The sequence below is a fragment of the Garra rufa genome, chromosome 15 (genome assembly GCF_049309525.1).
Source record: "Garra rufa chromosome 15, GarRuf1.0, whole genome shotgun sequence".
Classification (NCBI taxonomy): Eukaryota; Metazoa; Chordata; class Actinopteri; order Cypriniformes; family Cyprinidae; genus Garra; species Garra rufa.
Window position 1 is genome coordinate 25,315,868 of NC_133375.1, and position 19,139 is coordinate 25,335,006.

Here is a 19,139-nt window from a genome sequence, read left to right on the forward strand (position 1 = left end):
ACATACTCCCAAATCTCCTGCTGAGACAGAAAAACGCACAAAGAAAACTCCATCCTTATCAATCCTTTACAGCTTGACTGCCTCTTTTCCACAGCGGTTGGTATTATACCCAAACAAGAGGCATCTTACATGGGCAGAGGCATGGAGAAAGAGTCTACGCAGCTAATCGGAGTTAGCAACCCGCTCTGTGTTATGTAAGCTGTCGCCTTTCATCGTAGGAAAAAGGTGTTCCATCAAAACCGTCTGTGAAGAAGGAAGATCGACACTGCTGTGGTTTTATTTTGGGTCAAAAAGTTGTTACAGCTCCTCATGTGCACATCCTGACATTTACGACCGCTTTGACGCATTCACGTCGGCCTTGAGAACACCTGCTAGAACAACTGTCACCTGCTAATAAGGTATTCAATTAAAACGGCCTCAAACACAAACTAAGAGAACCGCAATGCGATTTTTCATACTCAAGGCTTTTTTTGCTAGCTCAGTGATGGATATGATAGCCTGAGGATGTCCGATTTTCAGCTGATTGCAATGACCTGCCAAATTCAAGGGCCGGGTCCTTCAGCTCAACGCAATTTAAGTGTGAAAAATCACGTTTAGGGAGCTGGGAAGCATTACAAATGCATTGGCCTGTAACTTTCGAGCCAGATCGACTTTAATGCTAATCGCTAACGGAAAGTGTACAATCATCTTAACAGTCAATCACTCTGGGCCATGGGGACATTTTCATGAATATTCATCAGGAGAATCAATGGGCAGTGATGGGCACCAGAGGGCTGGGGAGAGAGTGAAGGGGGCGGAGAAACAGAGAGGATATGCAGAGCTGATTAGGGCAAATGAGGGAGTCTGTGTCAGAGCTGATTGTAGGTTTGTTCGCGAATGTGGACACTTACCTCACGCCACTGCTTAGACTCCACTCCTTGAGTGTACAGAACACACACTGAGAAAAAGAGAGAGGGAGAAAGAGAAATCAGCATCTATTTCATTTTTAAGAAAAAGCTTTTATGGTGCAGCTACTGTAGATGCATCTCTGAATGACAGCTGAACAATGAAAAGCTTAGTAGCCCATAGAAAAGAAACGTCACAAACGATGGCTCTTTGTTAGTGTCTTAATTATTTCTTATAGACCAGCAGTTTCCTGCTTAAATTGTTAGAATTTTGGAAGAAATCACAATATTTCTCATTAAATTCTTCCAAAGCCAATTATTTGGTTTGTACAATTATGTTTAATTTTTCTTTACAATTTAGGCTGCAACAAATGATTATTTTGCTGATTAAGAATCTAATGATTATTAGAATGTATTATTTCACATTATTCTATCTGCAGGCTTTGATCGATTCGATTTTAAGCTTTGATTCATTTAGCTTTTCCAATTAGTTAAAGTGCTCCTATTATGCAAATTCGATTATTGCCTTTCATGCAGTGTGAAATGTAGCTGTATGTGAATGAAAAATATCTACAAAGCCAACAGTGCATGATAAATAAACTTATTGTCCACCAAAAGAAAGAAACGACTCTGAACAGCCTGAACCAGATGTTAGTAATTTGAATCCCACTTCCATGGCGGCTGCACGTCACGGGGTAACACATTTACATAATGTTCATAATGACTGCTTATGTTCTACGTTGGCCAGGCGCAAATAACTTGACCCACCCTCAAACATTTTACTGACGACTGCTTTTCTAATCTCAGGGAGTTCAACCAATTCACAAAATGCTTGTTCTTGAAAGATGGTTCAGTACCCAGTTTATTTGAACCAGCTGACTCCACTAAACCTCAAACTGTAAAGCCGACAATCAACGTCGAGCCATCAGTGAGCATCTGTCAGGCTAGTTTGTTTGGTGTATTCTCATCAGGTTCACGTCTGTGGAAGTTTGCCCGATTCAGCATGAGTGAGAACTCTGATTGTATGTTCAGTTTAGCAAAAGAGTCAGTGACCGAGAATTAAAGTGAAAGTGATGGAAACTAATAAGTAAATGAAGGCAGCACAAACAGAAGGCTGTTATCATGTTACAGTGAGGGAAACATTTGTTTGATCCCCTGCTGATTTTGTACATTTGCCCACTGACAAAGCAATGATCAGTCTATAATTTTAATGGTAGGTTTATTTTAACAGTGAGAGACAGAATTTAAAAAATCCAGAAAAACATATTTCAAAAAAATTATAAATTGATTTGCATTTGAATGAGTAAAATTAGTATTTGATCTCCTATCAGTCAGAAAGATTACTGACTCCCAGGTGTCCTTTATGCAGGTAAGGAGCTGAGATTAGGAGAACTCTCTTAAAGGGAGTGCTCCTAATCTCAGTTCATTACCCGTTTAAAAGACACCTGTCCGCAGAAGCAATCAATCAATCAATCAGATTCCAAACTCTCCACCATGGCCAAGACCAAAGAGCTGTCCCAGGATTTTAGGGACAAGATTGTAGACCAACACAAGGCTGGAATGTGCTACAAGACCACCGCCAAGCAGCTTGGTAAGAAGGTGACAACAATTGGTGTGATTATTCGCAAATGGAAGAAACACAAAATAACTGTCAGTCTCCTTCAGTCTGGGGCTCCATGCAAGATCTCACCTCATGGAGTTTCAATGATCATGAGAATGGTGAGGAATCAGCCCAGAACTACACCATGAAGGACTGAAATCCTTCAGCGCCCACAAGGTCCCCTTACTCAAGAAGGCACATGAAAAGGCCCGTCTGTGATCCAGTAATATCTGAATGATTCAGAGGAGAACTGGGTGAAAGTGTTGTGGTCAGATGAGACCAAACTCGAGCTTTTTGGCATCAACTCAACTCGCCATGTTTGGAGGAGGAGGAGGAATGCTGCCTATGACCAGAAGAACACCATCCCCACCGTCAAACATGGAGGTGGAAACATTATGCTTTGGGGGAGTTTTTCTGCTAAGGGGACAGGACAACTGCACCACGTCAAAGGGAAGATGGACAGGGCCATGTACCATCTTGGGTGAGAACCTCTTTCCCACAGCCAGAGCATTGAAAATGGTTCATGGATGGGTATTCCAGCTTGTCCCAAAACACAGGCCAAGGCAACAAAGAAAAACGTCTGACCTCTGTGATTGCAAGTCACTTGCAAAGGAGTCCAATACTTATTTCACTCATTAAAATGCAAATCAATTTATAACTTTTTGTTTAAATGTGTTTTTCTGGATTTTTTGTTTTTTGTTTTTTTTGGGGGGGTTGTTATTCTGTCACTCACTGTTCAAATAAACCTACTACTAACATTATAGACTGATCATTTCTTTATCAGTGGGCAAACGTAAAAAATCAGCAGGGGATCAAATAATTTTTTCCCTTACTGTACGTGATCTTTCCCAAGCATTCTAATATGGGAATATTAAGCGAGTCGCTTAAAATGAATAAAGTTATTAACATAACTAATATTTAAAATGGTATGCACGTGCTGCTTTGTTTACATTTGGTATATCTGTTTATATCCTTGTTTCAGTTTCTCATTTTAAATGACAAATATATACTATTGATAGCTGCTGATGTAGACAGTTATTCTTCTCATGCAGGCGCAAAATGCACATGTTAGTTTGCAGTCGGCTGTAGTCTCAGCGGTTTGTTCAGGTGCAGCTTTTTGGTCTAGATGTTGCTGACGCGAGGTGGCAACACCGTCGGCTTTTGTCGCCGCTAGTTCTTTGAAGTCGGCTTGGTCAGCTTTTGAAAATGTCAAACAATTACATTACTATTATAAAATTATAATGATTTTTTTATAATATAAATAAATATATTTGGCACACAAAATGGAATGATGGACAAAGAGACCTTCTCATTCACCATTTAATTAACTTATCTCTTAAAAACATTTAATTACATAATTATCTCATTACCTCTATTTTGAATACCTTGCAGTCAACAATGAAAAGATTTAATATTTTCTAGCTTTACACTGGAGAGCTGCTTCATAATATGAAGTTGTAACTAAAAGCAACACTGAAGCTATACGTTTACATTAATCCAAGAAACATTTAAAAACATTGTTTTTGTTTTAAACGCTTAAAAGTGTTTTCAAAATGTTTCTCATCCACGCTGAAACATCTGAAAATGTTAAATTTGTAAAAGCTCATAAAAAGCACACTGAGATGATATACAGATGAAACAGACATATACATTATCATGCAATTCTTCGGGCATAATCATTTTATTTACAAAAATATCCCACCATTCACTGGCGCCCATGTCACGCTCACAATTATACTTTTGATCTGATATGCAACTGCCCTCATGTTTTGCTGCAGGGCAGCAATTGTCAGTAAATTTTCTGTCATCTCTGCAGGACTGTGATATGAAGACCATTCAAAGTAACATATCTTTAGCAACAGTGTGAAAGTGAATAGCAAATAACAGGCACAATAGCTGTATAACCTGATGTCTATTAGTACAATAAGCTTCACATGACTACACATGCGTCATTTTCAAATACCTCAGTTTTCATAGTTCACACTACAACACTAAAACCGTTTTTTCAAATATATACACTTTGGTAAGCGTTTTCAAAAAGCTCAGTCTTCCTTGACACAAACACTGTCTCAGTGTAGACGGAAGGCCAACATAGAGAGAAAACAATGCGTTTTCAAACTAAAATGTATTAGTGTGGTTAAGGCCTGACACTTTAGTACTGTAAAGCTGCTTAAAGTAAATAAACATGACTGGACGTCACTGGAGAGGCACATTGCAGAGCTTGTGCAAACATCTATATTGTTATAATCAGATGCTTTCTTAACTGCTGTTTTCTCACCAATGTAGTTTTTGTTGTGTTTGTTTTGTTATTGAAAGGGAAGTGCAGCACATATTTAAATATTCATCTAAACACCACTTTTAGCAGTTTGGGTAGCACAGTCATCCCTGCATTGCTGCATATGTCAAACTTTTTACACCTGAATAAATAACTGAAAAGAACTTTGTCGTGAGTATATTGAGGCATAAAGTTCACACTTGCTTTGGGATTCATCATAAGGTTGAAGAGTCAATATCTACCTACTGAATTTTTATTGGGTCAAGAGTACATAACACTTTTGAAAGGAAAATAAAAAAGTTAATTTCAAAGTTATTAGTTTTACTCATACAACATTGTGGAGCATGAGGGTCAAACAAAGCATAACAGAATTCTAATCATTTAATAATGTTAAACATTAAAGGGATAGTTCACCCAGAAAATAATATTACTAACCCTCATGTTGTTCCAAACCTGTAAGACTTCTGTCCGTCTTATCAAAAAAGATATTTTTGATGAAATCCAAGAGCTTTCTGACCCTGTGTAGACAGCAACACAACTACCACATTCAAGGCCCAGAAAGGTAGTAAGGACATCGTTAAAATAGTTAATGTGACATCAGTTCAACCGTAGTTTTATGAAGCTACAAGAATACTTTTTGTGCGCAAAGAAAACCAAAATAATAACTCAACAATATCTTCTCTTCAGTGGCATGCGACATGGAATTCTCGTGAATGCGCACTATAGACTGACACGGAAGAGAAGAAATTGTTGAATAAAGTGATTATTTTTGTTTTATTTGCGCACAAAATATTCTCATAGCTTCATACAATTACAGTATCACAGCCATAAAAAAATTCAGTTGTGTTGCTGTTTATGCAGGGTCAAAAAGCTCTCAGATTTCATTAAAAATATCTTAATTTGTGTTGCGAAGACGAACAAAGGTCTTACAGGTTTGGACCGACATGAGGGTGAGTAATAAATGACAGAATTTTCATTTTTGGGTGAACTATCCCTTTAAGTTTCCTTGATGAAAGAGCAACGTCTAAGCAATAAATGTTCTTCTTGCAAAGATTAGAACTGCAAAGGTGGCCAGACTATTTGACCCATTGTTCTCTATTCTAATCCCATGTCTTCAGCGAGAGATTTACTGTACATAGGTCTGAATGTCCCCATGACTCATGAAGCATTTGTATTCAGGGGGCCGAGCTCATGCTCTGCATATATTAAGTACTTCTGCATTTCTGTTGATAGTGAGGAAAAGCTGTCACATTGTGATGCAAATTCTATGCATGTGTTTTAGGCAACTTGGAGAAATAGCAGAGTAGACAAATTGCAGGCAAAGTGTGGAAAGCAGAAGAAAGTCGAAGAGAGGTGTGTGGAAGAGACCGAACCTGAGAACAACGTGTCAGTGAGGTACGAAGCCTGGATACTGAGTTTTTGAATGTGTGTAAAAAAAGAGATTTTATAGAGATTTTAGGTTCAAAAATAAGTGCTCCAGCTGTGAAAAAAAGAGAAGTACTTACAAGGATCAGACTTGGAGAACGTGTCTCGATCTAACAGGTTTCTGGGGAAACAGAGAGAAAAAGAGAGTCAATTAAGGACTAACAAACTAGGTCACTTCGGTCAAACAGTTCAGGCATAAAATGATACAAAGTCCTCACAAATACACCTAATGGAGCTCTCATTTACATGTTATTTCAGAAACCATCCATTCCCTTCCATTAGCAGCAACCAAAACATCTTGACATTATTTTTTTGTCATTTTCTCAACTTGTTTTGAAGCTAGACACACTTTCATCCTTATTCTCCAGTCACTCCAAAAATTCAGTGATCCATTCGAAAGCATAAGGAGCAGCGTATGGCTGCAACAACATTACCAGAGCAAAAAATAGAAGAATGCTTCATAAAACATACATTCATATACACAAATTATGCTGTAGAAGTCTCATGGTTGGGTCTTTCTAGGGGATTTATTCAAGAGCTGCCACTTAGATTCCAGGTAGGGGTCCATCATGAACTGGAAAGTTAGTCTGATAATCTCAGAATGTCTCCTTGATTAATGAACCTGGGTTCAAAAGTGAGCTGAAATGACAGATTCTCAGTGAGCCGCTGTGATTTCATTTAACTGCTCACTGGAGACTACTGAATTAAACAATCTGCTAAATGACTAAATGACAAGTCATGATTCAAAACATAAAGTCACAATCTTTACAGTTGTTACATGATAATATAAAAATCATGCACAGATATGATCAAAAAGAGCAGATTTGAACTGTTCTGCATTCCATTTAGCTCTTGGCATCTATTTAATTGTCATAAACTGGATTGTTGAATCACAGCATGTTGAATCAGAGAGCAATCCTGGCATGGCGTTTCAATAAACTCTCTGAGAGTCTGAAAATCACTATAAACACATTATCGTACACCTAGTAAATTGAGACAGGCTCAATGAAAGCAATCAACAACAAAAAAAACTTTGATTTGATTCGACAGGCTTGAAAAATATCCAATTTCTGTCACAATATCAATGTCAGAGAAGCTGGCTTTTAATTAAATTTTATTTGTGGCTTTGGACTGTATAATGGCTGTTTGAAAATGCAGAAATTGTGTTCTCGAACACAGATGAGTGTCAGCTACACATTGTTAATGCGTGCTGTCGTATCAAATGCGGAAAAAAAGTTACTTTTATTAAACATTCTTGCAACTGAAAACATTTGAAAGTAGTCTCTCAATCCTTCACCAGTGGACTATACAGCCTTGAGAACCTAAAAAAGTTTATTTATGGACAGAGTTTGTCTTCAACAATTTCTTTTCGTGTGTCAGTCAATGCTTGTTCTCAACAGTTGAATAAAGTAATGTTTGCTTTCTTTGTGCACAAAAAGTATCCTTGTAGCTTTATTAAATTAAGTTTGAACCACTGATGTCACATGGACTATTTTATCATTGTCCTTACTACCTTTCTTGGCCTTGAATGTTTTGAATGTGTTGCTGTTTATGCAGGGTTCGAATTTCATCAAAAATATCTTAATTTGTGTGTTGAAGATGAACAAAGGTCTTGCAGGTTTGGAACAACATGAGGGTGAGTAATTAATAACAGGATTTTAATTTGTGGGTGAACTATCTCTTTAATGCCAGAAGCAAATATTCAACTGCACCCAAGCAGTGCGTTATAAAAACAAGATAAACTCATATTAAAAAAAATCAATTAGACTTGAAGCCATGTGTTTTTCTATTCTGTCTGTATTTTAAAAAGGCCTCTAATAAATTATACAGACATCCGAAAGGTTGAAAAGCTGAACATTTGCAATACTAAAGAGCGAATCAACAATGTTCTTTGATTAGTGACCTACTGTTAAAACTGTTGAAATAAAGGCTTCTGGAAAGCCATTATGCTATAGTCTGCTGAAATGGGCTTAAATGTCTGAACGTATAGAGGCTTTGACAGATATGTCATGTTCAAACACAGACCGTAAGTTCAAATTAACTCCTTTGGGCTTTGAGACAAGACTACATCTTAAAAGGAACCCTAGAACACTGCAGTTTAAATGTGAGAGGTTCGTACAGAAAGGTTTAAATTTAGCCATAAAAGACAGGACATTAATCATACATTTACACATAAATCATTAATCAATGCCTTGCTTGTCATGCCATGCTTTCTTTCTGAGGTCTACATATATACTACTAAAGAAATGATTATATATATGGTTTCTGCAGCTTAATATTTAAGGATTAGTTCACTTCCAGAATAAAACAAATCCTGGTAATTTACTCACCCCTATGTCATCCAAGATGTTCATGTCTTTCTTTCTTCAGTCGAAGAGAAATTAAGGTTTTTGGGGAAAACAGTTTAAATGCAGCTTCAAAGGGCTCTACACGATCCCAGTCGAGGAATAAGGGTCTTATCTAGCAAAACCATCAGCAATTTTCTTAAAAAAATGTTTTTAATTTTTTTTAGAAAATGATTTAATCATTTTGTAAAATAAGACCCTTAATCCTTAGCTGGGATCGTGTAGAGCCCTTTGAAGCTGCACTGAAACTGCAATTTGGACCTTCAACACGTTGGACACCACTGAAGTCCACTATATGGAAAACAATCCTAAAATGTTTTCCTCAAAAAAACTAAAGACTAAAGAAAGAAAGATATGCAAATCTTGGATGACATAGGGCTGAGTAAATTATCAGGAAATTTCTACTCTGGAAGTGAACTAATTTTTTAATAAATGGTCTTTTTTCACTGAGGGGGTAGTTTTGAATTACAGTGTTTTTGATAGTACAATGAACTACACTCTTAAAAATAAAAGTGCCTCACGATGCCATAGAAGAACCTTTTATGTCTAAATGGTTCCATAAAGAACCTTTAACATCTGAAGAACCTTTCTGTTTCACAAAAGGTTCTTTGTGACAAAAGAAGGTTCTTCAGATTATAAAAAGGTAAGAAAGAGATGGTTCTTTAAAGAACCTTTGACTGAATGGTTGTTTGTGGAACCAAAAATGGTTCTTCTATGGCATCGCTGTGAAGAGCCTTTTAAAGCACCTTTATTTTTAAGAGTGTAGTACAGTGTAAAAGATAAACTGATTCAGTTCCTCACAATTTGGCCCTCTTCTGTGTTTATCTCTAATCAATAAACATTCATAGTAAACACTTCTTGCACTGGATCATAGTGTTCTGTGTTGATGTTTGTGATACCATAACACATCTCAGTTTGGGGATATTAGCACCACAGATCAGTTCTTTCTCTTTGCTAAGGAAGTGGTCTGACACTATTGGACTTGTGATCCAATCCCCTTCTCACCCACGCTTTCCCAGAACCCAGTGGCACTGTAATTGGCACCCTCATGCAGGAGAAGCTATTTCAGCCGGAGGGATCAAAATAGATTCTAAACTCCTCAGCCAGCCAATGAATCCTCATTGGTTCAAAGAAGCAGAAAAAAGTAATTCAAGTCGCTATCTGGTTAAGAGGGGCAAAGAGAAATTTCAGAGTGCATCTCAGCCCGAAGCCACAGACCCGGAGGTGGAGGAAAGGATCGTGCCGCTCATCATGTCCTCTGGAATGAAAACTCTTGTAGTCTGACCACCCTGACAGAGGGAATTACCACCGTGACAGACTCTCAGGTCAATGGAGAGTGCTTATCACCATGGCTATTTGATGAACTCTGAACAAAGCCAAGAGCAGGACTGAGAATGAACAACACCAGGCAGAACATTTCCCATGAGTCAAAACAAAAGATGGCCAGCAGGGTGTAATTTAACGTCCTAGGGCTCCATCTAACTGTCAACTAAAAGCACACTGGGCAGTGGCAAGCAAACAGAACATTATTAGAATGTCTCTCACAGGTCCTGTGCCATTTCTAAGACCTAGGAACTCCTGTTATAGTGTTTCATTAAATGCAATATGATCTACAATCCCTCTGTCTTTTCCATGAGGAGTAATTACAGAAGAACAGAAGTGTCAGCATTTTTCCAGCTCGTCAACAAGAATGAAACAGCGTAATTAAATCATGGCAAGCGCTGTTCATAAACCAGGCATAAATCTCCACAAAAACCTTTAGTGAAGTCAGAAGCCACAGGGCCAACGGTCTTGTTTTGCATGTCTCTCGCTCAATAGCTTGTAAACGCAACTAATGTGATGGTTAATCACCGTTACCCAGCAAATCCTGATCTATGGTGCTCATTTAAGTGGAGTTACCTCTTTATAGAATAGACATGTTGAGTGTTTGATTACAGAGGACAGTACAAATAATAAAACAATGGTTCAGCGGGTCAGATATTAATGAAGTGTCATATTGCGCAATAAAGAGAAAATCGCTTTAAAGTAATTAAAAAGTGTTGGTAATTGTGGGATTAAGTAATTAGAGTAGCAAGACATTAGTTATCATACTACACCACTTGTAAGGACTATATGACTCATTGCTGAATAACCAGCAGCTCTGATGCAATATTTATGAATATTCGTGCACTACCATTCAGACATCTAAGATCAATAATTTTTTTAAAGAATTTAACACTTTTATTCAACAAGGGTGCGTTAAATTGATCAAAAGTGACAGTAATAGCATTAATAATGTTACAAAAGTATAAAATTTCAATTCTTTAGAAGATTCTATTAATTAAAAACTGAAAAGGTGTATCACAGTCTGCACAAAAATATTAAGCAGCACAACTGTTTTCAACACTAGCTGGGTTTCCATTCAAAGTTGTGAATTTAACTTATGCGCAAAATTGGAATATCGCATAAAACATTTGCGAGTAAGTTTCGTTTCCATCCAACAAGACAAGGAGAAAAAAATCGTCATTTCCTGATAAACTGGCACTATATATCACTAATAAAGAAGGAGAAGCCACTAAATATAATAATTTTCATATATAATAAATTACTTGCGCCTCAGAGCAAGCAGACACGTGACGTTTTTATACAGAGTGATTTATTCAGCAAATGTGTTTCCATCTCCCATTATTCACATTAACCCTTTTCGCAAGTATTAAGTCAAAAACCAACTCATGTGAAAACTCAAGTGAAACTTTTTTGCGAATTAAGGGAATTTTGTTTGAATTTGTTTCCATCACTCGTTTCTGATGCGATGCATAAAAACAAGGTTATGGAAACATAGCTACTGATAATAAAATATGTTATGATAATACAAGAGTAATGGCTGCAGAAAATTCAGCTGTTATTTTAAATTGTAATAATATTTCACAATATTACTATGTTTATTGTATTTTTGAACAATAAGTTCAGATTTGGTGAGCATAAGACTTTTTCTGTAGTGTACGCTCTTAAAAATAAAGGTTCCAAAAGGGTGTTTTTGCAGTGATGCCATAGAACCATTTTTAGTTCCCCAAAGAACCTTTTAGTGAACAGTTCCTAAAAGAACCATTTTGAAGAACATTTGAAAAATCTAAAGAACCTTTTTCGACTATAAAGAACCTTTTCTGCATTTGATGTTTCCATGGATGTTCAAGGTTCTTCATGGCACCATCGATGTCAATAAAGAACCTTTATTTTTAAGACTGTGCTGTATATAATGTACATAAACTATATTGCCATATAATCCCACTACATTGTGCATCCCTAAAAAAATTGTGATCCACAATGAGTTATATCAGAGTAAATTCAAGGATTAGTTCACTTCATAAACAACAATTTCCTAATAATTTTGCCACCCCCATGTCATCCAAGATGTTCATGTCTTTCTTTCTTCAGTTAAACAGAAATTAAGGTTTTTGAGGAAAACATTGCAGTATTTTTTTTTCAATATAGTGGACTTTAATGGGGATCAACAGGTTGAAGGTCCAAATTGCGGTTTCAGAGCAGCTTTAAAGGGATCATCACGATCCCAGCCGAGGAATAAGGGTCTTATCTAGCAAAACGATTGGTCATTTTCTAGAACAATACTAATTTATATCCTTTTAACCACAAATCTTCTTGCACTAGCTCTCCATCCACAACTTCACGCATTATGTAGTCACATTGGAAAGGTCACACAGGATGATGGCTGAAGTACCGATCCAGTTAAGCGAACATGCAAAGAAAGTCAAACGGCCTTTACAAAAAAAGATAAAACAACAATTTCTATTCTAACTTTGCCCTACTCTAACTCTAACTAACCACGCGTTTAACTAGCTGATGTTTTCAACATAATTACGTAACGCAGAGCTTGTGTAAGACGAGCATTTCTGGTTAACATACACAACATACATTTTTAATTTTTAAAAAAAATTAGTAATCGTTTCGCTAGATAAAACCCTTATTCCTAGGTTGGGATCATGTAGAGCCCTTTGCAGCTGCATTAAAACTGCAGTTTGGACATTTAATCCACTGGCTCCCACTGAAGTCAACTATATGGAGGAAAAATTGTGGAAAGTTTTCCTCAAAAACCTTAATTTCTTGTCAACTGATAAAAGAAAGACATGAATATGACATAGGGGTGAGTAAGTTATCAAGAAAATATTATTCTGGAAGTTAACTAATCCTTTAATGTGATAACAGAGAATGCACTTTGTTGTTTTTCATGCAAATAATGATATTTCTTACACTAGGTAGAGGAATGCAAAATTATAATTACCACAGAAACTGTCAATTTACTGAAAAAAACTTTGAGAAATGGATCAGAGTAACCAAGGTCAAAGTAAGGAAAGTTTTGAAAAGTGATGCAAGTCACGCAAGGAAAAAGGCAAAAACTGACCTCCCTGCCATCTCTGTTTGCTACACTAAATAATGTTTGCAGTGGTGCTCCACCTGTCAGTGCCTTCATGAAGAAGATAAAAAATTTGGAACAAATTATTATATTTTGATTAAAGAAAACCAAAGAGTAAACATGGTCTTCAGCAAATAAAAACAACAAATAACATTACAATAACAACCAAAAACATTGATGATATTATAAAAAAAAAACTAATAGTGATGAAAAAGCATCAATGCTGATATTTCGCACATCACAATGAGTTGTTGTTTTGACTATGAACATTCAAAACTATGATGCCAATCAATGTGTTTTGATTTCAATAAAGGGTCAGCCGCACTCAACCGAATAAGTCCAATAATGATCAGAGTTGAATTGCAAGTGTAGACAAGCCTCTTGTTATTCCCAGTATCTTTGTCACATCACACGATGCTCCAGAACAGCACACAAGAGAATTCTGGGTTTGTGAGACAGCCGTTTTGAGCTCTTTGATTCAACACCATCCTCTGTCAAAACACAGGCATACCCACACTCGCTCTACTAACACATATACGCATACTAAATCAGCAAGCTCAATTAACAACTGGCCAAGCTCTCACCCAGCCCATCCACCCGTTCAGCAGCTGTTTTTTTTTTTCCTCAACATCTGTTAGACTATTCACCATATTAAGCGCTTCCCTCTGTGACACGCAGAGGTCAGACACTCGGTCCCTCCTCCTAAAAACTGTTATCTACCAACATATGATTTCAATTTAATCACACATTGGCCATATCGAAGACTTGTTTATTCTTAAAGATTCAAAATTACTGCCGCAGTGTAATGGCGGTCGATTCCTCCAGATGTCAATTATGCCAATCAATCCTGCAGACGAAAATCACTGCAAAAACCGGACAAAAAGATGGGAATAGAGTCTGGATGAAAACAATGCATCAACTAGGACACACACACTCACACAATCACTTCTGCAGTAGATTACAGTGTGAATACATAATGACTGTAAATCTCCGAGCCTCATTCGGCCTCTCACATCTTTTGGCATTGATTGTGTATCTTTATCACACACTGAAGACCTCACCATCCATCTATCTATCCAGTTAATTTATTCATCCATCCATCTTTCTACATTTTTTTTCTCTCAGTCTCACCTTGGATACTTCCTTCCTCACCAGTTAAAGTTCAAGTAGCATCTGCAAAATCAGACCTGATTGTTTTTCATTTTGGAGAATTTGGAGGAATAGTTCACCCAAAAATGAAAATTTGGGTTTGCTCACCTTTAGGTTATCCAAGATGCAGATGAGTTTGCTTCTTTATCACAACAGATTTGGAGAATTTAGCAGTACATCACTTCTCCAATCGATCCTCTGCAGTGAATGGGTGCCGTCAGAATGAGACTCACAAACATCACAATAATCTCCAAGTAATCCACACAACTCCAGTCCATAAAATAATGTCTTGTGAAGCTAGAACTGTGTTTGTAATAAATAAAGTCATCACTAAGACATTTTAAACTAAAAAATTCAAAAGTCCTGTATCCACAATATTGTTTTCTCCAGTGAAAAAGTCATCTCTTCCAAATCAGAAGAGAAATATGCACAAATCAAGCACTGTTTACAAAATAAAACAGTCCAAAGCAGTTCTAAACAAATGTATTTGTGGATTTTGATGTGAGAGGACAACAGGGGATGGGGACTTTTTCATTTTTAGGAAGCATTGTTATAGATTATGGACTCTATTTTGCCCAGAAGCAATGGTTTACAGTTAAAACGCCTTCATGATGCATATGCATCTTACAAACATGAAGCTTTTTACTCCACAAGATGTTAATTGATGGACTGTTTTGTGGATTAATTGTTAATTATTGTGATGCTTTTTCAACTATCTGGAGTCTAATTCTTACGGCACTCATTCACTGCAGAGGATCCGTTGGTGAGCATGTGATGTAATGATACATTTTTCCAAATTTGTTAGGATGAAGAAACAAACTCGTCTAGGTAAACTTTCTTAAAATAAAATGTTCTTTATTGGCACCAATGGTTCTATGAAGAACCTTGGAACTTTTCAAATAAAAGAAAAGGCTCTTTATATTGGAAAAAGGTTTTTTAAATGTTCTTCAAGGTTATTTAGGGAACCAAAAATGGTTTGTCTATGGCATTACTGCAAAAACAACCTTTTGGAGCCTTTATTTTTAAGAGTGTTCCTTTGGTCGCCTAAGGGTCAGCAAATTTTGATTTTGAGAAGAATGATACCTTTAACTCTAGGAAGGAAGGCATGTTGGAAGCAGGACACTAAGGAATATGTAAACGTCTGTTCTAATATTCACAGCTCTGGGACCAAAGGTGCTCCATTTTTCTAGCATATATAATCAGATGAGGAAATCCAGCAATAAAAGGCACCGGAGCTGAACGAATAGCATAAGAACAATAACGGCTTACAATACACCGCGGCTCCATTTGGAATCAAGTCACATGCTGAGAATGGAGCTGAACCCCAACCGTAAATCATCTGCAGGTTTGCAAATACCCACCAGACAGAGCCCTTCTCTGCAAAGTAGAGCCTAGAGAGTCTAGCAGCAGAGGGGTGCAGAGTGAATGTAGATGTATTCCATGATCTGGTTCCTCACCTGCAAGGTCAACTAAGAGGAGGACGTGGATCTGCAGTGAAACTGAAGCTTGCCAACAACTGCAACTTTATTCCTCCACTTTTACAACACAGAGAGCTACTCACGGAGAATAGTAACAACAGGGACATGTGGGCTTTGGCAAGGGCACCCTTGCTAAAACCATGTTTCCCAGCAGCAAGGAGCTTTGTTGATGTCCAATGTATTTATGGATTCGGTGCTTTTAAAGGAGACCTATTATGCCCCTTTTTACAAGATGTAATAAAAGTCTCAGGTGTCCCCAGAATGTGTCTGTGAAGTTTCAGCTAAAATACCTCACAGATCATTTAATATATAAATTTGAAAATGCCTATTTTGAGTAAAAGCAGAAAAACGCTGTTTTTGTGCATGTCTCTTTAATTGCAAATGAGCTGCTGCTCCCTTCCCCCTTTTTCATAATAGAGCTGTGCATTTACAGCTCATACATCAGATACTATTATGTACATACATTTGTCACGACCACACACAAAGGGAGAAGGTGAGTATCTTTCAAGGTATTTATTAACAAACGTGCACAGTACAACACACGTGCAATCGGGTGAAATAAGGTCTCTGTGGTCAAATCTTCAAACAAACACAACAGGTGAGTTCAAGTTCATAAGGATCATAGCGTTAGTAATAGTCACTTCCCTTTAACACGATTAACGTGTATCACAGGAGAACATCAGAGCAATCCACGAGGAGCACAGGAGAACATCGGAAGAATCCACGAGGAGCACAGGAGAGACAACAGGAGGGGGAGAAGATCCACAGAGAAACATCCATGCAACTTTGATACCAGCCGATGAGTGAGTGGCAGAGGTAGGTATATAAAGGGTGTGGTGATTGCCGGTGCAGGTGACGGTGATTAGTATTCTGGTGATGGTTCACGGGTGTGCTGTGGTGGTGATTGGCTGGTTGGTGGAGGATCGTGGTGATTGGGGCTGAGGGAACGTGCAGAGGGTGTGACATCACCCCCTCCTCCACGGGTGACTCCTGGCACCCCAGAACGGCGACGGGGACGACCACGACCTCTGGGAGCTGGGCGTTCGGGATGTTGGCGGTGGAATTCCTCGAGGAGAGTCGGGTCCAGGATGTCGTCACGGGGTATCCACGATCTCTCCTCGGGTCCGAACCCCTCCCAGTCCACTAGGTACTGGAGCTGGCCGTTCCGCCGCCGGGAGTCTAGGATTTCTTGGACTTGGTAGATGTTATCTCCAAGGATCTCTGGCGGGTCGGGAGGAGGAGGTGACTCCGACTCTGTGGAGGAAGGGAACAGGGGTTCAGTGTGGCGCTTGAGTAGGGAAACGTGAAACGAGGGGGCGATTCGGTAATGTGGAGGTAGGTTTAGACGGTAGGTGACAGGGTTGATCTGTGAGTGCACGGTGAAGGGCCCTATGTAGCGGGGACTCAGCTTCCTACTGGGCAGCCGGAGGCGTATGTCTCGAGTGGACAACCATACCTGGTCCCCGGGGAGGTAAACTGGGTTGGGTAACCTACGGCGGTTGGCATGTTCCGTATGCCTCCGTACTGCCCGCTGGAGATGGACGTGCGCTGAGTCCCACACCCTCTCGCTCTCTCGGAACCAGTGATCTACCGCGGGCACCTCGGAGGACTCTCCAGTCCATGGAAACAGAGCTGGTTGATAACCTAGAATGCATTGGAATGGGGTTAGACCAGTAGAGGTTTGACGGAGGGAATTTTGCGCATACTCAGCCCACGGTAGATACTGGCTCCAGGTGTTTTGATGTTGGGAACAGTACGTCCGAAGGTAGCGGGAGATTTCCTGTATTTTCCGTTCGGTCTGCCCGTTCGTTTGAGGGTGATATCCGGATGACAGGCTGACTGTGGTACCCAGAAGTTGGAAGAAGGCCCGCCAGACCCTGGAAATGAATTGGGGTCCCCGATCGGACACGATGTCTTCTGGGAGTCCGAAGTTCCGGAATACATTGTGGAATAGTGCCTCTGCGGTTTCTAGTGCTGTGGGGAGACCTTTGAGAGGTATTAATTTGCAAGCTTTCGAGAATCGATCGACTACCACTAAAATTGTGGTGTAACCCTGAGAGGGGGGCAGGTCTGTGGCGAAGTCAATGCCCAAGTGTGTCCAGGGTCGGCGGGGAATAGGTAACGGTTGTAATTTACCTTCGGGTAAGCGGCGTGGGGTTGTGTTGACGGCGCAGACCGAACATCCTTGGACGTACCGTTCCACTTCCCTGCTCATGTTGGGCCACCAATATTTCTGCTGGAGGAGCGAGAGGGTTCGCCTGCTGCCAGGATGTCCTGAGCCGGGGGACGTGTGCGTACTATCCAGCAGAAGGGGTCTGAGACGGCTTGGGACATAGACACGACCCGGGGGAAGCTCCGGTGGTGCAGGTTCCTCGAAGGTGGCGGCCCGTATATCTTCATCCAGCTGCCATAGTATGGGTGCGAGAAAGACAGATGGGGGTAGAATTGGATCAGGATCGTCAGAGGTAGGTTCAGGTGAGTGTATACGTGATAGGGCGTCTGCTTTGGTGTTTTTGTGGCCGGGTTGGTAAGTAATGTGGAAATTGAATCGGGCAAAGAATAATGACCAGCGAGCTTGGCGGGCATTTAGTCTCTTGGCGTTCTGAATGTACTGGAGGTTCTTGTGGTCGGTTATTACGGTGAAGGGGAACTGGGCTCCTTCCAACCAGTGCCGCCACTCTTCGAGGGCGAGCTTTATGGCCAGCAGTTCGCGGTCTCCAATTCCATAATTCTGCTCAGCTGGGGTAAGTTTTTTGGAATAGTACGCACACGGGTGGAGGGATCGGGGTTCATCAGACCACTGGGACAGCACGGCTCCTACGCCCACGTCCGCCGCATCTACCTCCACCACGAAGGGCCTTGAAGGGTCGGGGTGCTTGAGGATGGGAGCGGTGGTGAACATTAGTTTTAGACGGTCGAAGGCTTGCTGAGCCTCTGGAGTCCACTGTAGTACCCGGCGACCTCCCTTTAAGAGGGAAGTGAGTGGAGCCGATAGGAGGCTATAGTTCTTTATAAAGCGTCGGTAGAAGTTAGCGAAGCCTAAGAAACGCTGAAGCTCCTTCACCGTCCTGGGCTCCGCCCACTTGGCCACTGCGTCCACCTTGCCGGCTTCCATGTGAACTCCCTCCGCAGTGATCACGTATCCGAGAAAGGAGATGGTGGGCTGATGGAATTCACATTTTTCTAATTTTAGATAGAGTTGGTACTCACGGAGGCGTTGGAGAACCTGACGGACGTGGTCTTGATGTTCCTTTAGGTTACGTGAGTAAATGAGGATATCGTCAATGTAGATGATTACGAATCGATGGAGGTAGTCGCGGAAGATTTCGTTCATGAAATTCTGAAATACGGAAGGACTGTTAGCCAGGCCATAGGGCATCACCTGATATTCATAGTGACCGGTGGGGGTGATGAAGGCGGTCTTCCACTCATCTCCTTCTCGGATACGGATCAGGTTGTATGCACTGCGGAGGTCGAGTTTGGTGAAGACGCGGGCTTCCCGTAGTTCCTCCAAGGCAGCTGGCACTAGAGGAAGTGGATAGGCGAATTTCACCGTGGCGTCGTTGAGCACCCGG

At 39.9% G+C, this 19,139-nt stretch overlaps 1 protein-coding gene across 1 annotated transcript in view; it reads right to left on the minus strand.

Annotated features, from left to right (window-relative positions):
- cpne5a (copine Va) overlaps positions 1 to 19,139 on the minus strand; it is a 120,429-nt gene that overhangs the window by 94,594 nt on the left and 6,696 nt on the right. Inside the window, exons 2-3 of the mRNA XM_073819832.1 lie at positions 6,265 to 6,305; positions 891 to 937 (exon numbers count right to left, since the gene is read on the minus strand). Of these exons, the coding sequence (XP_073675933.1) occupies positions 891 to 937; positions 6,265 to 6,305 (88 nt within the window). The remainder of the gene's footprint in view (positions 1 to 890; positions 938 to 6,264; positions 6,306 to 19,139) is intronic.